At 35.8% G+C, this 18,872-nt stretch overlaps 1 protein-coding gene across 2 annotated transcripts in view; it reads left to right on the plus strand.

Annotated features, from left to right (window-relative positions):
• MLLT10 (MLLT10 histone lysine methyltransferase DOT1L cofactor) overlaps positions 1-18,872 on the plus strand; it is a 134,700-nt gene that overhangs the window by 91,588 nt on the left and 24,240 nt on the right. For both annotated transcript variants that reach the window (XM_050892023.1, XM_050892024.1), the window contains exon 12: positions 4,961-5,139. In XM_050892023.1, the coding sequence (XP_050747980.1) occupies positions 4,961-5,139 (179 nt within the window). The remainder of the gene's footprint in view (positions 1-4,960; positions 5,140-18,872) is intronic.

The raw sequence follows: 18,872 nt of genomic DNA on the forward strand, positions 1-18,872 counted from the left end.
AGTCTGCCTTCTGTCAATAGGTATGAAACTAGAATAGTTGTTCCATTTTGAAAACGTGTGTACCTGTATTTTGTATCTTCCATCCTCCCCTCCACCCCCAGCGGTGTGTATTCTTTGGGTACTTTGAGTCTGGAAGCTTTTTTTCCTTCTGCCTCATCATGGAGAGGACACAGACTGCCCTTCATGAAAGGGGGGCATTGACTGTTGATCTGTGACAGAGGCTGCCGTGCCTCCATCAAAAAAGGACCCCCAGTCACTGAAAGGGAGGGAAATGTTGGCTTGTTATCAGGCTGCAGATCAGTAACTATCATCATTTCTGTGCACTTCTAGAACTGTTACTTCAGAATCTTGTAGAAACCTATCTGAAAGTGAACTCTACCACTTTGCTCATCAGCAGCAGGAAAACAGCTTGATTGTGTGATTCTTAGATTTCGGATTTCTTCATGAAGGAAACAAGTTGGCCTTAGCATCCAAGCTATAGTTTCATTATCTCAGATGAATTGAAATGAAATATTGTTGCTAGCTGGGCGGTTTCGAACACAACTTACTTTCTTCTCTTTTTAGACAACTGTGTCACAATAACCTGTTTTTATTTGCTTGTGTTTAGCATTAGATTCACTTTAACGTATGTCCATATTACAGAATAACAAATAGTGGGATATTTCTTCCACTGTTAACATTCTACTGGAATAGAACATGTTCTTTCTTGTGTAACTAAACTTAATCAATTTTTCTACATGTTTAGTTACTAATTAATGGACTGCTTCATTCAAAGGCACTGTTTCATTTTGCTCTATATAGAAAGTTGTCATGGTTTTAGGGCAGAGTTTCTGAGATCACCACAGGAAGCGAAGGTACTGAAAACATGTATATAGCTTCAGGTTTTGTAAAGAAGTTCTTGTTCTTATAACTCAGAATTTCCTTTTATTTCTATGAATTCTACTACAAGTCCCTTTGAAGTTGTTGTCCCTGCCCCCCTGCCCCATGTCCATCTGTCCTCACCCAAGTAGGAAGGCTCTGTAATTCTGTGCAACTGTTGTGGGGTTGCAAGTTTACATTTTTAAAAAAACCTCTTTGATTATATTCTGCTTATTCCTTAAGTTTTGGCAAAATGCTAGGATCAGCAACCTATGACAGATATCTCAAATAACTTCCTCTTTTCACAATTGTTGCAAGAGTTTCACATTACTGACTTAAAAAAGAAAATACAGCTTTATGATAGGGAGAACATTTTCCTAGCTTCCTAAGGAAGCAGTCTACATGTTGTCTCTCGTGATTTTGGCCCACAGTAAGCTTTGAACCTGTTGTCCAATTTTGAGCAAACTTGATAAAGGAGTCTGAAATATCTAAGTTCTTGTAATAGGGATGAACAGTGTATGGCTACAAGAGTAACCACTGCCTGTTTTTGTCTATTGCTGAACTAGGCAATCACCAGCATAGGAAAGGGAATGTGAGGGAGCTGAATAACCTAGGGGGCTGTAGTACTAGAAAATAAAAAGAACTGAGGATTTCGTAGCTAGATACAGAAGTCATGGTGGGAAAGCTTAGTGTATTGATGTTAGCTGTGAGATGCAACGCTATTGAAAGCCAGAATTTAATCTGTTTTGTTAATTCTTCTGCTCATGGAACTACTTATTTTTGAGATTTTGAATAAAATCACTGAAATTGTTCTGTGTGCCTCTTGGTGTATGTTGCTGCACAGCTAATTCTGACTTGAGGCTATTTTGTTTTTCACTATCCTTGAAGTTCTTTTATTTCCTCTATTATCTATTTCGTCATTGATTGTCAGCAAAAAAAATACAGTTTTTTTCCAATCTGCATAATCTGATGTGTTCCCTGCTCTACAGTACTACCCTTCTGTGCTAAGCAGGCAGTTATTTGTTGTCCAGAGATGCTTTTTTTTTTTTTTTTTTTGCAGTTGCCTTTTTGTTAAGCCTTTCACTCCAGCAATGCAGGCTATATGTGCATTTTATCTGTCAGAACCTGAAACCATGTTCTGCAGCTGTGTTAGCGGTGTTAAGCACAGTCAGAACAGCATTACGTGTCCAATTCTACCTGCAGTTGAAGAGCTATGTTCTGTTTAAAATGCTGAAGACTGTATTTAACCATGCTGTTTATGCCTCTGGCAAATTACACAATGCTGTTCGTCACAAGCTATAGCTATTTGGCTTTCCAGTAATATGGGAAGGACTTCAAGGTGCTTTGTTTGTTTTAAACATTAATGTGGTTTATAGTGATTTGTTCAGGCTTTCGTTATTATTCCTTCCTGATCCAGAAAGTGATTTATCTCTCCGAAAACCCCAAAAGGACAGCTTGATATGTTTGAGACATTTTAAATATGTACTTTCTTGGCTTTCTACTGTGATATGCACATAGTTTTTATACAGGTATTTTTGACGGTGAGAAAATCAAGGATTTATTTGTATGTTCAGCATACAGTTCTTATTTGAATGCTTGCATGGAGTAATATCTTGCTTGCATGACTGGTTCCAGAAGGTGCATGTACTTTATGTATTAAGTAAGGTATTGCTAAATGGAAATACTTAGCCCAAACAGAGTGTGCAGATAGGTCATACTTGTCCTGTATTTTGCAACAGCAACAAATAGCAAGTGTTTTTAATACTACTACTACAACTACTATTACTAGCAATAAATAATAGCTTACCTCATTCCACTGGCAAACTAGTTTACTGCTTGTCTTTCTTTTGAAATAGTTTTATGCCCGCGATTTTATAACTATCTGCTTGTATTTCAGAATTTTATTTTTAAGAGGAAGAATAAACCTTATCATTAAAATAGAAGCAGCAGAAGCTCTGCGGTTATTAAATATGTAAGATTTTGAAAAATTAAGAAAAAAATTACGATAGCTTTAAAATTTTGGAGTTGTTTTACCTTTCTGGCAAAATATCTTTCTTTTTTACTACTTGACTGTCACCAAAAATTTTGTTTTCTCCACTTATTATCATTGACGTTTTATGAGAGTGATAGCATTCGTGGTGACAAGCTCTTACGATTTAATCATAAGTGTTGTGATATTTCATTATTTTTACCCTTAAAATTCATGGTTCCTGGAGCCAGATAATTGCATGAGAATCTCATCTTTGTCAAGAATTTTTGTACACTTAATTGTTTTAATGCATTCAAAATACAAAGGGTCAAAAATCTCATCCTTTTTATTAATTTGAAATCTTTGACTGAAAGCAGATTTAAAAAAAATCTTTTGAGGACCTGGGGTATATTTCAGTTTTTGTGGTTGTAATTATATCACATTTAAGAGTAGACTCAGTAGCAAGGCTACTGACTCAAACAGCAAGGCTGTTTGTTAATCATGTTCATTTTGGTGGTGTGTAGGGACAAATCTAGAGCAGGATCCATAGAATTTACTGTCTAGTTAAATGAGGCAGATATAACTGGAGAAAGGTCATAACAAAGTGAACACTTAACTGCTAGTGATGCCATAACTGTAGATTTCTGGGATGGTGACCAAAAAAAAAAAAGGAGGGGAAGATGACCCAGGAAGGTGTGCTAAATGGAAAAAGATACGAAGGTCAGTAGAAAAGTGGAGCAGGTATGGAATTGCGCTATGATGAAGAGACTGGGGAGAAGATGGCAAGAAGTCACTAACCTCAATTAGGCAGGAAAAAAACGTTGTCGGAATGTGTCTTCATCTGTTTTTTCATATCTTCTTCCTCTACTGGGTCTGGCTGGTTTTCTCTTCCATTTTTCTTGACAGTTAATAGAGGCAGGGAACTTAAAATGCATCAGTGTTTGCATATTACCTGTGGGTTTGGATTATATTAGTCTCCCTTGACTGCCTGTGCTCAGAGGGATTGCTGGGTGGCGAGTGGTGTTTTAACATTGCCTATCTTCTTATTGTCACTGCCTTCTTCAAATCATTATTTGTATGAGTGACAAAGTAGCTCCACCCTTTGCCTTCTAACTGGCATTTCAGTTCTGTTGCTTTTTTTGATCTAACCATGTTCATTCTACTTCTGTTTACTCCCTGTGGCACTCTTCCTCTAACTGCAGTTCAGTGCTACCATGCTTGATATTCCTTGGCCAGCTGACAGCTCACTTATCTAATGCACGTGGAGCCTAACAGTTTCATAGACAGGTACTACTTCTTGTCCTGGGCTTCTGGTCAGTAGGGTTTTTTCCCAACCTATATAATGAACTTTACCCTGCATGTAGATGAACAGAAGTAATGGCTTCACAGAGGGGTATGAACTCTTCATGTTTAAATTGCTAACGTACAAGTCTGACTAATGTTAACATGTTTAGTCATTTACTTGTTGGCTGTTCTAGCAGAAATGTTAGTCAAGCATTTGTAGATCACGGATGGAGTTTTAGTTTGTGAATAAACAAAATACCACCAGTTCTACCAGCAAATCTGAGTACTGTGTCCTCAGACTTGCTGTCAATATTTTTCTGAAAATACACAAGCAGTCCTTAGTTGCCAAAATTACAGTTTTGGACAAACGTATGTTGTTTAAAAACATTTAACTTTGAAGTTAAAAAGTATTTTTTCATTTGTATTGTGTATGTTCAGTTATATAGCCCAATACTTCATTCTTTATCTACTTAATTTTTACAGTAATTCATTGAAAGAACAAACTCTGATAGCAGACTCAGTTGAAGGCAGGCATTTTAGCCAAAAATTCTGCTACTGTTAATATTTGAGCAGTTTGTAATGCACATAAATATTTGATTTATCACACATGTTTTACAAAAACTTAGAACTGAATCAATCTATGTTCCCTGAACTGTAGAATGTCAAATGATAAGAGCACTTTTATCCATCAGCATGGTTAGAATTTCAACACAGGAGCTTTCTGCATTATGTATTAAGTGATCTTGTTTGTCTTGATTAATTTTCTACTGCATATTTACTTGGTTACTAGAAAACAGAGGGAGGGGGAGAGAGGGAGATGCATGTAATCATTTTTGTAATTTTTTTCAGGTATTTTTAGCAGCAATGATGTAGCAGTATCATTTCCAAATGCAGTATCTGGCTCAGGATCTAGCACTCCCGTTTCCAGTTCTCATTTACCTCAGCAGGCTTCAGGCCACTTGCAGCAAGTGGGAGCTCTATCACCTTCAACTGCGCCTTCTATAACTACTGTTGTTGCTGCAACTCAGGTAAACTATCACAAGAGTTTAAGATAGCAAACCATGTTATTGACCTGCTTATTTTCAATGTTAAAAGAAACAATAATTTGTTTGGAAAATAGGTTAATAAACATTGTATTTGTTGTGAAAAAGTTATAGCCGCTAGAAGTTCCCCATAATATTACATAGTCCCATCTTTGTAGAGTGCATAGATTTTTAAAAATGGTCTGTGCAAGTGTGTAGTAATAATGACTATATTATGACTAGTAGCATAAATGCTGGTTACAATTTATCAGTGCTCTAACCAACATCTGTTATCAGAACAACGTTTTAAGAAAGGATTTAAAAGAGGAAAACAGGTGAAGTTTTGCATGTTTCATGGTATCAGTTAAAGAACAGAGGGGTTTATTTGGGAGATTTGGCAAATGGACAACTAAGGCTGGCCCTGGCAAAGAGGTGGCCAAGGCTGACGTCTTGACAGCAAATGGAAGTTGACATATATGCTATAGTTTTGTATTTGAAAGGTCATACAAATGAAGATACGTAGTTAATGTTTGATGGTGAAGGGATAAGGGAGGCACTGGAGGAGTGCAGAAGGGTGACATAGTTGAAGTAATGAACCAGAAAAAATATCTTTACGGTAGTATTTTGTATGAATTTAAGTTGGGCAAGATTGCATTTATCAAGGCAAGAGAGTATGAAGTTATAGTTTTAGAGAGCCACCATGATTAGAGTATAAGTATGAAGGAATACTGTACTGGACATGATGTTTTTATATTTCGTGTTTCTTGTATTTTTCATTTTCTGATGGGAATCTGTTTTACAATGAATGTATCAAATACGTCTTTTTGTGTGTGTGCATATAAGCAATCAACTTTTAATTTATAGAGTCTACAGTGATTTAGGATAATGATATAAACCTGAGGAATTAAAATCAAGCTTAATACATACATAATTATATGTGTGTGTACGTGCACGTGTGTGTGTGTGTAGTACATGTGTAGCAGAAATACTGTGTGCAGGCCAACATAGAATACCTTTCAATATCAAATAACACTTTGTTGTCATAGGTGGCAGTTCATATTTTTACATAATTCTTCTGGACTGGTTTCCTAAAGAAATAAGGCTTGCGTTATGCCGGTGTGTCTGTGTGACTTCTGTTGTGTAACTTTGGAAGCTGTTGGCCAGTTTCACCCAAAATTGGGTGACATCTCTGTTGCACAAATTAATAGAAACTATTTTAAAGAAATGAATTAAAAATACAATGCTTTGGCAGAGAGCCACTATAGCTTTTGTGAAGGGAAATCACAACCAATTGGAGTTAGTTCTTTTTTTTTTTTTTTTTGTTTGTTTGTTTTTGGTGTGTGAATTCCCAAAGAGTATTACACACCATAACTCACTGAAGACACTTAAATTGAACAGTCTGGACATAAGGGGAGAGGTTGTGTCATAGTTTAGTAGCAGATTAAAAGATTTAAAAAAACCCAAACAAGTCCTCAGTTTTCACAGTGGAGAGGTTTACCATCAGAGTCTTGGAAAGATCAGCCTTATGGCCTTTTGTACAATTCAACGTATTCATAAATGATCTAGGAAAAGGAGGAGGAACAGAAGCCAAGTTTGCTGATTATGCTAGGTTATGCAATGAGCTATTATGAAGATCAGCTGTGACAAACTGCTGAAAGACCTCACCAGCCTGTGTTGACAAGGTGGTAAGAGGGTAAACGAAATTAATATTAAAGGGAAAAGGCAGTTTCTATTCAAAACAGATACAGTAGATATCAAAAGAGGTACAAGAAGAGCCATGGTAGTGAACAGTGGCAAGGAACAGCATCTTTGTAAAGAATGAGTAAATAGTGTAGGACTCTTCGCCTGAAAAAGAGACACTGAGATGGGATAAGACAAAGGTCTGTAAAATCACAAATGGCATGGAAAAGTTAAATAAGCAAGAACTGTGCACCATCACTTCTGTTAAACTCTGTCAGAGGATAAACGGATTCAAAAAGCAATGGGACAGAGCCCATATTGAGTAGGGAGGAATAGAAATACCATAGTATTTTTTTCCTCATGTTGTCACAAAAAGGTAAAGTATACCATAGGTGATGCACTTTCTCTTAGTCTTTAGCTGAACTAGAGAGCCCTCCATAGGTTAAGTGCTTGAAATTCCTGTCCTTCCTTTGGCTTTGTTTTTTTGGGAGATGTATTGGTTTTTTTTTTTGTTTTTGTTGGTTCCCCCCCGCCCCGAGGAGTTGTGCATCTTATCTCAGTACCTAACTTGTTTTCACGTGCTCACAGATTTACTTGTCAGGATCTTATTCACAGGTACTACCATTTAAAGAGTCTTTTGGTTCGGAACTATAAAGGAAAGTTCAAATGGTGAGAGGTTTTGGTTGACAGCCTTAAAACGGAACTCCTGTGTTTGCAGAGAATTAACAAAGTCCTATGCTGCTTCAATGATTCTGTGACTACATTTTGGTAACTAGTGTCTGCCAGTTGGAAATTGGTAAAGGCATAGTCTTTGTTTTTTCTTATATCAATGGTGTCAACGCATACATTTGAACTTGGTCCTTCCATCATCTGAACCATTATACAGGCATTGATATTTCAACCGCACATTATGCCTCAGATAAGCTGTGTAGCATGACATGTCTCTAAGTTATGCTCTACAACCAAGGCACCTGTATTTATTGTCCCAATCTTTTTTCCTTCTGTATTCCCTGTCTTCACCATTTGCAGTTAAACTGGCACTTTTCCTTTTGTCTGACATCCAGTAACATCCAACAGGTAGGCAATGGAAATTTCCAGTTGAGGCTAAATTGCTTTAACTGTCACTTTTCTGTTTTTTTTTACCCTGCTGATTTATCAGTTTTGAGAGAAACTTCCTGCAAAGAAGCTATAGTGGCAAGAGGTGAACAGTCGGTTGTCTTTAAGGTCCATGAACACAGTTCTTCCTCATTCATGGGGAAAATGAGTTTACAGAGTACTTTCTAGCATGGAGGAGAAAGATGATGAATGTTTATTGTGAATTTTAAAATATTAAGTGCTTTCATGTCCTGGTTGAGGTTTAGGATTGGTGCTACTTCTGTCATTGCACCAGGCAGATAAGATGCTTTTTCCCAACTTTCAAGACTTGAAAATACCAAGCAGGTCTCCCTGCTGGAAGTGTCTTTGATTCACACTGACAACCATCTGTAACGTGCCTTTGTTTTTCTGAACTCTGGGAGTCTTTTTCAGTTTCAGTTCATGAGATCCTTACTAATGTTTGAAGAGACTCAGTCAAGAGAGCCTATTTTACTATGCAGTTGTTCTCCAATTCAAGAGAACCATTTTTTTTTCATGCAGTTATCATAAATGACTCATTATACTTCAAGGGCTAGGGTTTACCTACTTAGTTCTGCAAGGTTTCGTCAGAGCGCTGTGTCTGCTTACTGGGCTCTTGTGGATGTATTCTCAGTGTTTACCCACCTCTTGACCATGAAAGTCTTCAAATAACGGTGTGCTAATATTTTTTTTGTGTTGTGTTCTAATTAAAAGAAAATCAGCCAAGATCCTAGGTGTACATACAATGGTTATAAGTTAAGGTAAGCTTGTGCCTCTATAGCAGATAAAAAGCAATAGTTTAAGAAGTAGGTTTTATTTAAACTATTAGTTAAGAGAGCAAGTATGACCAAACCTTGGTTGCTCAGCTTTTTGGTCAGGATAGCAGATGTGCAATTGGAATAGTACTAAAAATTGGAATAGCCTCAAAGATGTGCTGCTAACGTGCACTCCGCTAAGATTTCAGCTGTTAAGTTTTCTTAGATCTCTATTGGGCATTTGTAATTATGATTTTGGGGACATCATAAATTTTTCAATTTTTGATGGATTTTTTGCATGTTTTCTTTTAAAGCAAGGGTGTTAAGAAATTGTAAAGATAAAGTCTTGGAAAAAAATGTATTGCCATAGAATTAGTCTCAAAATTGGCTGAACTATTTTGATTAGGAGGTTATGATAGACATCTAATACAGAAAATTTTGTTCATAGTATTAAGAAAACTTGCAAGCAATTGAAAGCAACTGTCCTAAAGTGAAAAAATTAGGTAATACTACTGTGCCTTTTGTTATTTTTTAATAACTGCTGTGCCCATATAAAACTTAAGTGATTAAAACCCCCAAGTGCTGCTTTTTTCTTCAACAACTAAACAACACTGATTTTAAAGCTTAAAAAAAAACCCAACCAACTTGAAAATCCTGGATTTTGATTTTTTCATTCTATTGTCTAATATGGATAGTTCCCATACTGTGGTTTTTGTTTGTTTGTTTTTAAGACAAAAACACGGTATGGGCCTTGTTGAAATCACCTTTTCTTTTGTGTCTCATTTTCTTCTCTCTCATGCCACTCATAATTTTAATTCCAATCTAATAAATCCAGAAGAGATTATTAGCTTGTGTTCCATGCTGTGCCATAACTGAATTGAAATGCTGGTGTTCCTCACCAGGTGGGAATTAGTGGTCTAGTAAAACTGCCACTTGCTGGAAATGCAGGTTTTTTTGCATCCTATATCTCTTTTTTTTGTATGTCTTGGGCATAGCCTCAGATAGGTTACACTGCTTAATTCAGTGAGGCTTTATTAGCATAACAATGCATTTAACAATTGAAGAATATAGGAAAAAAGGGATACAGGAGAGAAGGTACAGCCCACACAAATATTTGCTCCTGGTTTGCTGTGAATTGGTCCTCTTGACGTGTTTGTCGGTACTGCCTGTTTTGCATGTAACAGCATATTACTGTATCCCAAACTACTGTCTTTTCTCAGAAGCATGTCTTTAACTTTTGCATGAATATTAATGTGTACTCTGTTGTTGAGAAAAATCACGTTCTTGCATTTGGCTTTTGAATATTGTCTTAATTTTTCCCTGTTAAGTCAAGTCACAAGTTGCACCACACCGAGGTCCTATGCTCAGTTTTTATCTCGAAGATTTCCTTGTGTTTCATAATTATAGCAAAAATGTTTGTCAGCCTGTTATGTTGTTTTGTTACAGTTTGCTGTATTGCTCTTTCTGATAAATTATTCTTAATGATTAGTATATGTTCATAAAAAAAGCAGTAACCTGGGTGCTTCAGTATCTTTTGGTGTTGTACAGCAGGATTTGTTTTCTGCTCATCAGGAAATGATGGTTGTTAGATTCAAAAATTACTTTTTTTTTTTTAATTTTGATTTAGTAGATTAAGTGTTTTATAATGAAATGTTTGCTACTTTGGTCAAGATTGAGATTGAAATTGGTTGAGCTGTCTGTTCTTTTTAATGACTTAAATGAGTGAAATTACCCTACTGGTGCTTTGTGGCCATTTGTTTCTGGGGTCTCTACATTCTGAATACAGGATCAGACTGCAGAAATGGAAGTAAAGGTTTTTGACTGGGTGTTCTTCCAGTCATTGATTATTAAAGCCATCTCTCTGACTGTATTCCTTTTAAGAAAAAAAAATGCATTTAAGTATCTTGTCATCTCATTTCAGCAGTATTTTTAGTGGGAGTGAAAATGGCATGTAGTGGTTTCTTTAAGACATACAGGCTTTTATTTTAAACATTTGTAGCTCATTGACTCTTTGGTGCTGGTATTGTATGATTCAGTAATGTATGATCTTTATAGTAATCAGTTTATTCAGAAATTTTGAGGATTTATTCTTATTCTGGAAATTTAAGATGATCAAATTGTGACTGTAGATGATTCTTTTTTTTTTTTTCTTCTCCCATGTGATGGTATTTGTGCTCTTAGTGACTGTAATAAGCACATCTGTGAGGCAATTTCAAGCAATATTGCACATACTTGTCACTAACCTGTTTTACAGATACAATCCAAAAGATTATTTTCTCTTTCTTAGGGCAGAGAGAAAAATGTTTTTTGCTAGTGGATTCTTCTTTCTTTTTTAAGCTGTTTTTCTTCCTCTGCAGCTTCTGTTTTATTTTCTTCCTAAGTTCCCATCTCTTACTTTATGTACTGTGCTTCCTTTGCCACTGAAGCAGCTAATATAAAGAGAAGGAAAAGGACAAGAAGTATCTTTAACAGCAGTCCTCATGGCTTGCACAGAGATAGGGAAACTGAATAGTTGCTGTTCATTACTCTTTTTAGTCCAGGATTTATTTGTGATGGCATGATAGGTCCACTTCAACATAGTGTAATGAACTGCTGCCTCCGTGACGAACGTGTGATAATTGGGAAGGTGGGTGCTGCTACTCGGTTGCAATTCTAAGTGAAATAAGTTTGGTTTAATCACTTCCATTATCCCTTCTGAAGTTAATTTGGCTTTACTCCCCTTAGGAGCAGTAGAACAGCAGCAGGGTTTTCTTTAGCATTCATATAGTGGTGGTTATCCTCCTTTGTCTGATCCAGCTTTTAGAGGGAGATAAGTCTTATTTTTTCTCAATAGATTTGGAGTTATTTGTTAACAATAGAGGAATGTGAAAGCTCAAGAATCCTGAGATCTTTTCAGATTCTGAATGTAGGGCACCTGATGTTTCGGATGCTTCTGTGCTGTGGTTTTTATTTTCTCACTTTCTGAATTAGTCTGGTCCCTAATTTTGGATCTCTGTAGTCCCCTGCTCTTTCTCCACATCACTAGTTTACACTATTTTTGGCTTCCTGTTTTAGTGGTTTTTTTCTTGTCATAGTTTAAGTCTGCTCCTCATTTTGCATGCCATCAAGGGAACTTTCTCCTTTTTCTTTTCTATTCTGGCACTCATGGGAAAATAAGTGAAAATACAGGAAAAAGGAACTCTATTCCTAGTTCTTGTCCCTATCAACAGAGAAGTTAGGAGCAGTTTTGGGAGCCATCTTATTTATACCTTCCAAAATGGGTGGAATTATAAGGGAATTTACGACTACATCTTTAACAAGTAGTCTTTGCTGAAAATTCAAGTTGAGAGGGTTTTTTGCAAGTCTTCAGAAGGGAGATCTGGGCATTTTCATATGACAGTAAAATGCACATGCCTGATTGATATTGCTGCTGAGTTTGCAGTTGTAGCCTCAAATTATGGGTGTCATAATCTCAAATTCAGTGTGGCCAAGGAAGATATTCCTCCATCCACTTCTGTTTCCTAGTCTTGCTCAGAGAAACATACCCTGTTTCCTGCCTTTTTTTTTTTTTTTTAAATTAAATATTCAGCTCAAAGTAAACGTGAGGAAGGGAGGAAAGTTTCAGGTTAAGCATCTGAAATTTGCTAGAGCTGGGCAGGTGAAAGTGCAAGTCCATTTAAGGAAAGTTTCTGGGCCATCCTCTTTGTGGGTACTCTAGAAAATGGCAGGTCTATTAGCTGTCAGTGTTTAATGAGCTTTTCTTTGGGGAGTAGAATAAATACATGAAAAAAGACAAATTGCCCGCAGTTCTAGGACATTGGGATGTGACAGATGTGACAATCTCAGACTTCAAGTAACCTGCACTAGATGGTTGGCTGCTTAAGTGAGCTTCCTGCTTCCCTCCCAAAGGTACACATCACAACCATGTGTAATGGCTGAAGTTAAGAACTTAGTGTAATACTCTTGCAGACACCTTTGGATCTTAACATCTTAAGACTTAAAACTAGAGACTTTGAAATGAGCTCAACAAACTTATTTAAGCAATAATCCTTTCTTGCAATGCAAAGGAACTTATCCTAATTACGGTAAATTATGTTAGACATGTAATCAGAGATGATTTCCGTAACTTAGGAAGACCCTTACGGTCTTTTTATATTTTTTCAGGCCACTTCCTGAAGTCTGTTTCTTAATACAGAAACAGTTAAGATGTTGAATGCCAGAATAGCTCTTATGAAGTCCAGAGTGCAGATAGTCTAGATTTTTACTGCTTATCTGTAAAGCTAGTAATGGGTAGGTGCCTTGTGGTAAGACTTCTCACCCCTTAGGAATCAGTCATGTATGTAAAGCATAGACAGCGCTTATGCCAATATGTTAATGTATTGCTAAATTTCTCCAAAATATGCTTCCTCTGGTGATCATGACATCAGGTCATACCAGTCTTTTCCTTTCGCTGATACTAATTCATTTGATGTAGTCTAGAGTTAAGTGATCTTTCCTGCAGATGAAGAGTATGTTCTGTAAGTTCTATTAGTTCATTTTTTAAAGTTCAATTTATACATTGCCATACCGTGTGTGGTGTGTTGTTTTTTTGGTTTTTTTTTTTGTTTGGTTGGTTTTTTTGTTTTTTAAGATCCAACATAAAAGTAGCAGGTTTTACAAATTTGTGGTCAGTTTGATTGTATTTTCTGCATTTGTCTTTCTAAAGATGATTTGTATTACCTTTAATATGAGTGGTAATTAAAAAGAGAACAATAAAACATCTGGAGATCATGATATTGCATGGTTTAAGCAGCCTGCTTCCAGAAAAAGGAAATCATATCCTTACTGCGGTACTAGAATTCTCTAATCAATAGAAATGGTGGATACATGAAAACCAATTAACATATTTTATGTGACTATCAAAACATCTCTTGATGATAAAATCTCTCAAAAGAGGTTCCTACCCACTGGGTCAAAGGTAAAATATCAACATGGATTACAGACTGTTTGGATGCTGAAATTACTCTGTTCTCGTTATCTCATAACTTAAGAAAAAGATATAAAAGGAAAAGCCAGCACATCCAGAATAAAAATAAATCATTCTTAATAGAATGTGTTGCTGATCCTTGGGACTCATTGCCACAGGAAATTGCTAGCACTGATAGATTTTAAAAGTGTGCTAAATGCATCCCTCTGTGTTGTAGACAGAGAGGGGTTTGGTATTGTGGTGTAAGATGTCAATGCAAAATAGTGACTTTCCTTCCAAAACCACTAAACTGTATTTGTGTCACAGCCACTTAAATTTAAGAGTCTTGCAAAATTAAAAATGTAAAAGAACAATGCTAGTAAAGGTTTTTCATCTAAATTTTCTTGTTTGTCACTTAAAAGCTGTTTTAATTTCTTGTTACTTCTAGGCAAAACACGTAAAAATCTAATTTTCTTCTCATTCAATCTAACTGAGGATTTTTGGGGTGGGGGTGGAGGGAGAGTAGCAAGGAGGAAGAATTTACAGCCAGAGGGAAAATTCCTTCTAACATGTGACTCAACTAGAAGAACAAAGGATTCATAGTTGCAAGTAATCTAGTATTTAGCCCAATTAAAATCTTTACTTTTTGTATTTTCCTCTTGCTTCAGTAAGATTGTCTTCATGTAGACTTATGCAATATACAGGTAGTCTGAAAGGCAGTTGCATGATTTTGCGCAGTGCTGCATACTGAGACAACTGCATCAATGTTTCGGTCTAGCAATAAATGTTTTCTGCCTTCAAGCTGAAGCTTATTTAGCTTGGCTTATCTGGTGCTGCTGTAGCAACCATCAGTCTCCAGGCAACTGAGGCACATTGACCTCTTCGTTGAACTGAGTGTAGCACTACTTCAATTTAGCTGCCTGAGACAATAGTAACGGTGTTGAATGTGAAAAATGTGAAATTTTCTAGTCTGTATGCAATGGAAAGAATAAATAAAAAATACTTAGATGAAACCGGATGTTTAGGTTTGACTTGAAAAAGATTTCAAGTTTACATGGTGTATGCTTTGTTACAAGCTGCAAAGTTCATTGCTGAGGCAGTGTCCTTATAGGCCTTGTATAAAATGTTGAGAGTCTTGCAAGCATTTTTACACAGCAGTAATTCTGCTACTGTAGGTGTTTGTTTCATCACTTAAATAGCAAAGACTATTGAGGTTTATTTAGAAAGTTAAGATGTCAATGTTTGTGAATAAGTGGCTGATTCTTTATTATTACTATTTTTGAAATTATAGATGATCTTGAAAGTAGTTAATTTTTCTCTCAGATCCATTATTTGCCATATTACAAGTGTCTGGCTTTCTTTGGAATACTCACGTGAATAAAATAGATTCCTATATGGGTATACTGGGTTTGTTTCCTAATCAAGTCATTCTTTCTGCTAGTCAATATGAGAGTGAAATTGTGATTCCTGATATATACGTTAATGTTCTTAAGGAAAACAGATACTTGGATAAGATATTGCTTCCATTGTCTATGTAGAGCACATACAGCTTAAGTGCTATGAAGAGAGAGGTAGGTGGAAAGGATGGAGGAACAAACTTGAGGTAAAGGGGATTTGTGTCAAAATGATAGCTCTGTTTTCAGTTAGGTTTGTGGGGGAGGTGGTGGAATCCCAGGGTCTTATCTCTGTAAATCCTCCTTTTTAGCAAGCAAACAAACAAACAAGACCTCTTAATGAGGTAGCATTCTAGTAAGTTTTTGTACAAGTCTGTTTTTTGTGTCTAGTTTATAAATAAATAGATTTTAATTGGTTAAAATTTTCTATAATATCCAGCTTAGTTAACATGGAAGAGATCAGTAAACTGGTAGTACAGTTGAGGTTATAGCTTTTTCACATTATTGGAAGATAGGCCTTCTACCCATGTGGTTTTTAATGACTTGATGTGCCCTTGTTGTACACTGGGCAGAGGTATAAATTAGTTTCTGTAGGTGTGCCATTAATTTTTCATTTTGCCTTTCAAATCCCACTGTGTTTCCCAGTTGCATTCATTCATGTCCTTCTTGGAAAATATTTGAGTGCTGCTGTTTGAAGGTTAGATGGTTTCATTTAATTGAAGGATTTATTTGTACATTTAATCAAAACAATTGGTTCTCAAAGACAGTATTTGATTATTTGCTTGTTTATAAGCAAGAGTCTTCATTACAGCTAGAAGTTCAAAGTATTTATTTTTGCTAATAACATAAAAAGTACTAATGACGCAAATAATGTATCCATAGGATGATTTCACATGTCACATATACAATTTTCCTGACAGATTTTAATTATAATAATTTGTACATTTGTAATTAATACCCTTTTGATTGAAGAGTTGCTTTTTTTCTTCTAAGATATCACAAACCCTTTTTCTGATTTCATTTTAACTTTTCCAGCCTCCTAATTAAGCTTTTCAGTTAGTTCTTTTATTTCAGCCAGTTAGTGAAAACATTTATTGTAAAATTGCACCTTGATTATCTGTTTTAAAAAAACACACCAAACTTTAAGGACTTCAGAGTACTTGGATGGTAATGGTGGCAATATGAGATGGGTTATCTTTTCAATCCCAGTATTGCTTTCGTAGAATGAATGAGTAAAAGACTACAGTGGATGTTTGGGGTTGATTCACATTGGTGATGTATATTTGATAGCAGGTGAGGTTAGCTGTAAAAAGTACACTTCCTGCTTTCAGTCATCAATAGTGCTGTGGGCTGTTTTAGTCAAGAAGTCAATATAGTTTGCTTGAAAATTAATTATGTTCAACTTACAGCTATGAAAGCCAAAATACAAATTAAAAAGGTGTAAATGAAAATATTGGTTTAGTTAAAATATATAAATAGTGTTTATCATGCTGCATTTTAATATTATTTTGTGTTGTGCTAGTTGTTTTGAAAAGTCATATGATGGTTTTCAGAAGAAATGTGGAAACAGTATTTTATTAAAGATTTTCTGTGTTGTCCTCAATTCCATCTGTATTTCTTGGTATACAGGAAAATAAACAGGAATTTGGAAATTTTTTTCATTGGAAACAAGGTCTAGATAAGAGTTCTAAGCAAATTCTATATTTGTGGTGAAAATATTCAAGAGTTGTGTTGCAGCAAGTGATGCATGAAAAGCTGTTGATGTGGCAGAACTTCCTCTTGGACTTCCTAGAAATTTGGTTGTATTGCTGCAGTTAACTGCAGTCTGACCACCCTTCTGTGCATGTGTATTGCCATCCCAGATGAACAGCTAACAGAATTCAGAGAAGGCAAGTGATGATGTGTAGCAGTGGTTCCCCACATCTCCTAAATGAAATTAAAGATGGTACCAGAAGTACTGAAAGAATGAAAGGAAACAATAGCACATTCTTCCCACTGCATTGAATACCCAAGAAAAGCCAACTGTTATATGCTCCCCATAGTGTAACTGGCCTTAAAAATTCTAGGGATAAAAATTGCTTTTCTTCACTTGTCCAAGTGAAGCTAGGAAACATAAGGCCAAGTTGCTTTTGCTGCTATCACTTGATAGGCAGATCTTCCCACTTCTCAAGAAAAGCAATTAATTTATATATATGTATATTATCAATTTTTGATTATCATTATGTACATAGCATTAATATGTTTGAATATCTAAGCTCATTTAATTGCAATGCAGGTTTTAATTTTGATGTTATTTTCAATAGTACATTGCTCAGATAAATGTTGCTTGCCATTGACCAAAATACATCAGCTTAAGATGACTTCTAGATGAAGTAAGCTGATGTTAATATTTGGTCTAGTGCTTGAATTTCTTTCCATATTTCATGAAGCTAGACAAGTGCATGGAAAGCATTAATAATGTAATCTCAGAAGTGCAGCAGAATAGCTCGCAGAAAATTTAGCTTTAAACTTCATCTGCATTGAATTTTTTTATACTGTTTTCAGTAGTAGTTGGCCATAAAAAGTAGTTGTTGGTGTTATCTAGTGCTCTTGATTTCTTTACTTCGGTTGATAGGAACAAGGGGTAGTTCTGCGCTTTCTATCACAGCATCGTGCTGTGATGAAGAACCTAGTACGATTGGTAAATGGTGTGACCCCAACCACATTAACCTGGTATTCATACTTAAAGGGATATAGACAGTGCAGGAGCAATGATATGTTCTTATTTTAAACAGGAAATAAAAATAACCTTTGAAATTATTGTTGACAAATGGATATTGGCTGAAGTAGGTAATTAGGTGATCTATCATTAATTGTAAAGCATCATCATAATATAACACAAAGCTAAAATATAGCAATGACTGTTTTTAAAGCAGAGGGGAAAAGGGATGTTGATTGGCTATAAACTGATTAAGAAGCCGTCTTGGAATTGGTTGTTCAGGCCATCCTTGTTGTCCTATCATGAAAGGAGGAGAGTTCAGTGATGGTTTAACTACAATTAAATCCCTCCCCTTTCTTTATGGAAACTCAACTGTAGGCATTTCAGCATTAACCTAAACAATGGTTTTGAATATGTTAAGCCCCTAACAATTAGGGAGCAGTTTGGGGCATTGAATAATGTGGAATGATGCAATTGAACCTGACAGCTTCAACAGTCAGCCTACTCATGGGACCCGAAAGTTGTTCACACTTGGTTTCATCTCTCATCACACGCTGAGTATTAAAACCTTACTGGTGTGGAGCTGAGACAGAAATGAGGCCTGTTATCAGAAAATATTTCATAGCATAAAACTTGAGAGGAACAGGGGAATAGGCATGCTCAAAGGTTCTCAAATTTTTGAGACCTAATCTAATTACATACATCTAAGCATTGTCTCATTTTTCTCCCCTTTGGTTTTTTTGCTTAAAGAACATGTAACTTTTGAAATGAAGAAACTGTTTTCCCTGGAAATTTAAGTAAATGTCCAGTTATGAATGCAAATAGTTGTCAACTTGGGAAACTTTATAGTCATACTGTTACAGTAAAATACCATTTTGGAGTGATGCAAACAAATATAAAACTACTTTAAATATTTCAGAGGATATTTATATATATGAGTTAAATTTAGTTAACTTGCAAGTCTCATTCTTTAATTAGAAGAATATACTTGCACTTTCTTTCTTGCTGTAGAGGAAGTGTTTTTAAGCATCAATCAAATATCAATCATTTATTCTTATTGCACTCAGGCATTCCGTGAATTACAGTGTATCTTCCTTCTGTGCTGCTCCGCTGCTTATTGCTTTACTGATTTATTGAACATGCCATAAATGAAAGCAGTGTGTTATATACCTCTA

The sequence above is a fragment of the Gymnogyps californianus genome, chromosome 2 (genome assembly GCF_018139145.2).
Source record: "Gymnogyps californianus isolate 813 chromosome 2, ASM1813914v2, whole genome shotgun sequence".
In the NCBI taxonomy this organism is placed as follows: domain Eukaryota; kingdom Metazoa; phylum Chordata; class Aves; order Accipitriformes; family Cathartidae; genus Gymnogyps; species Gymnogyps californianus.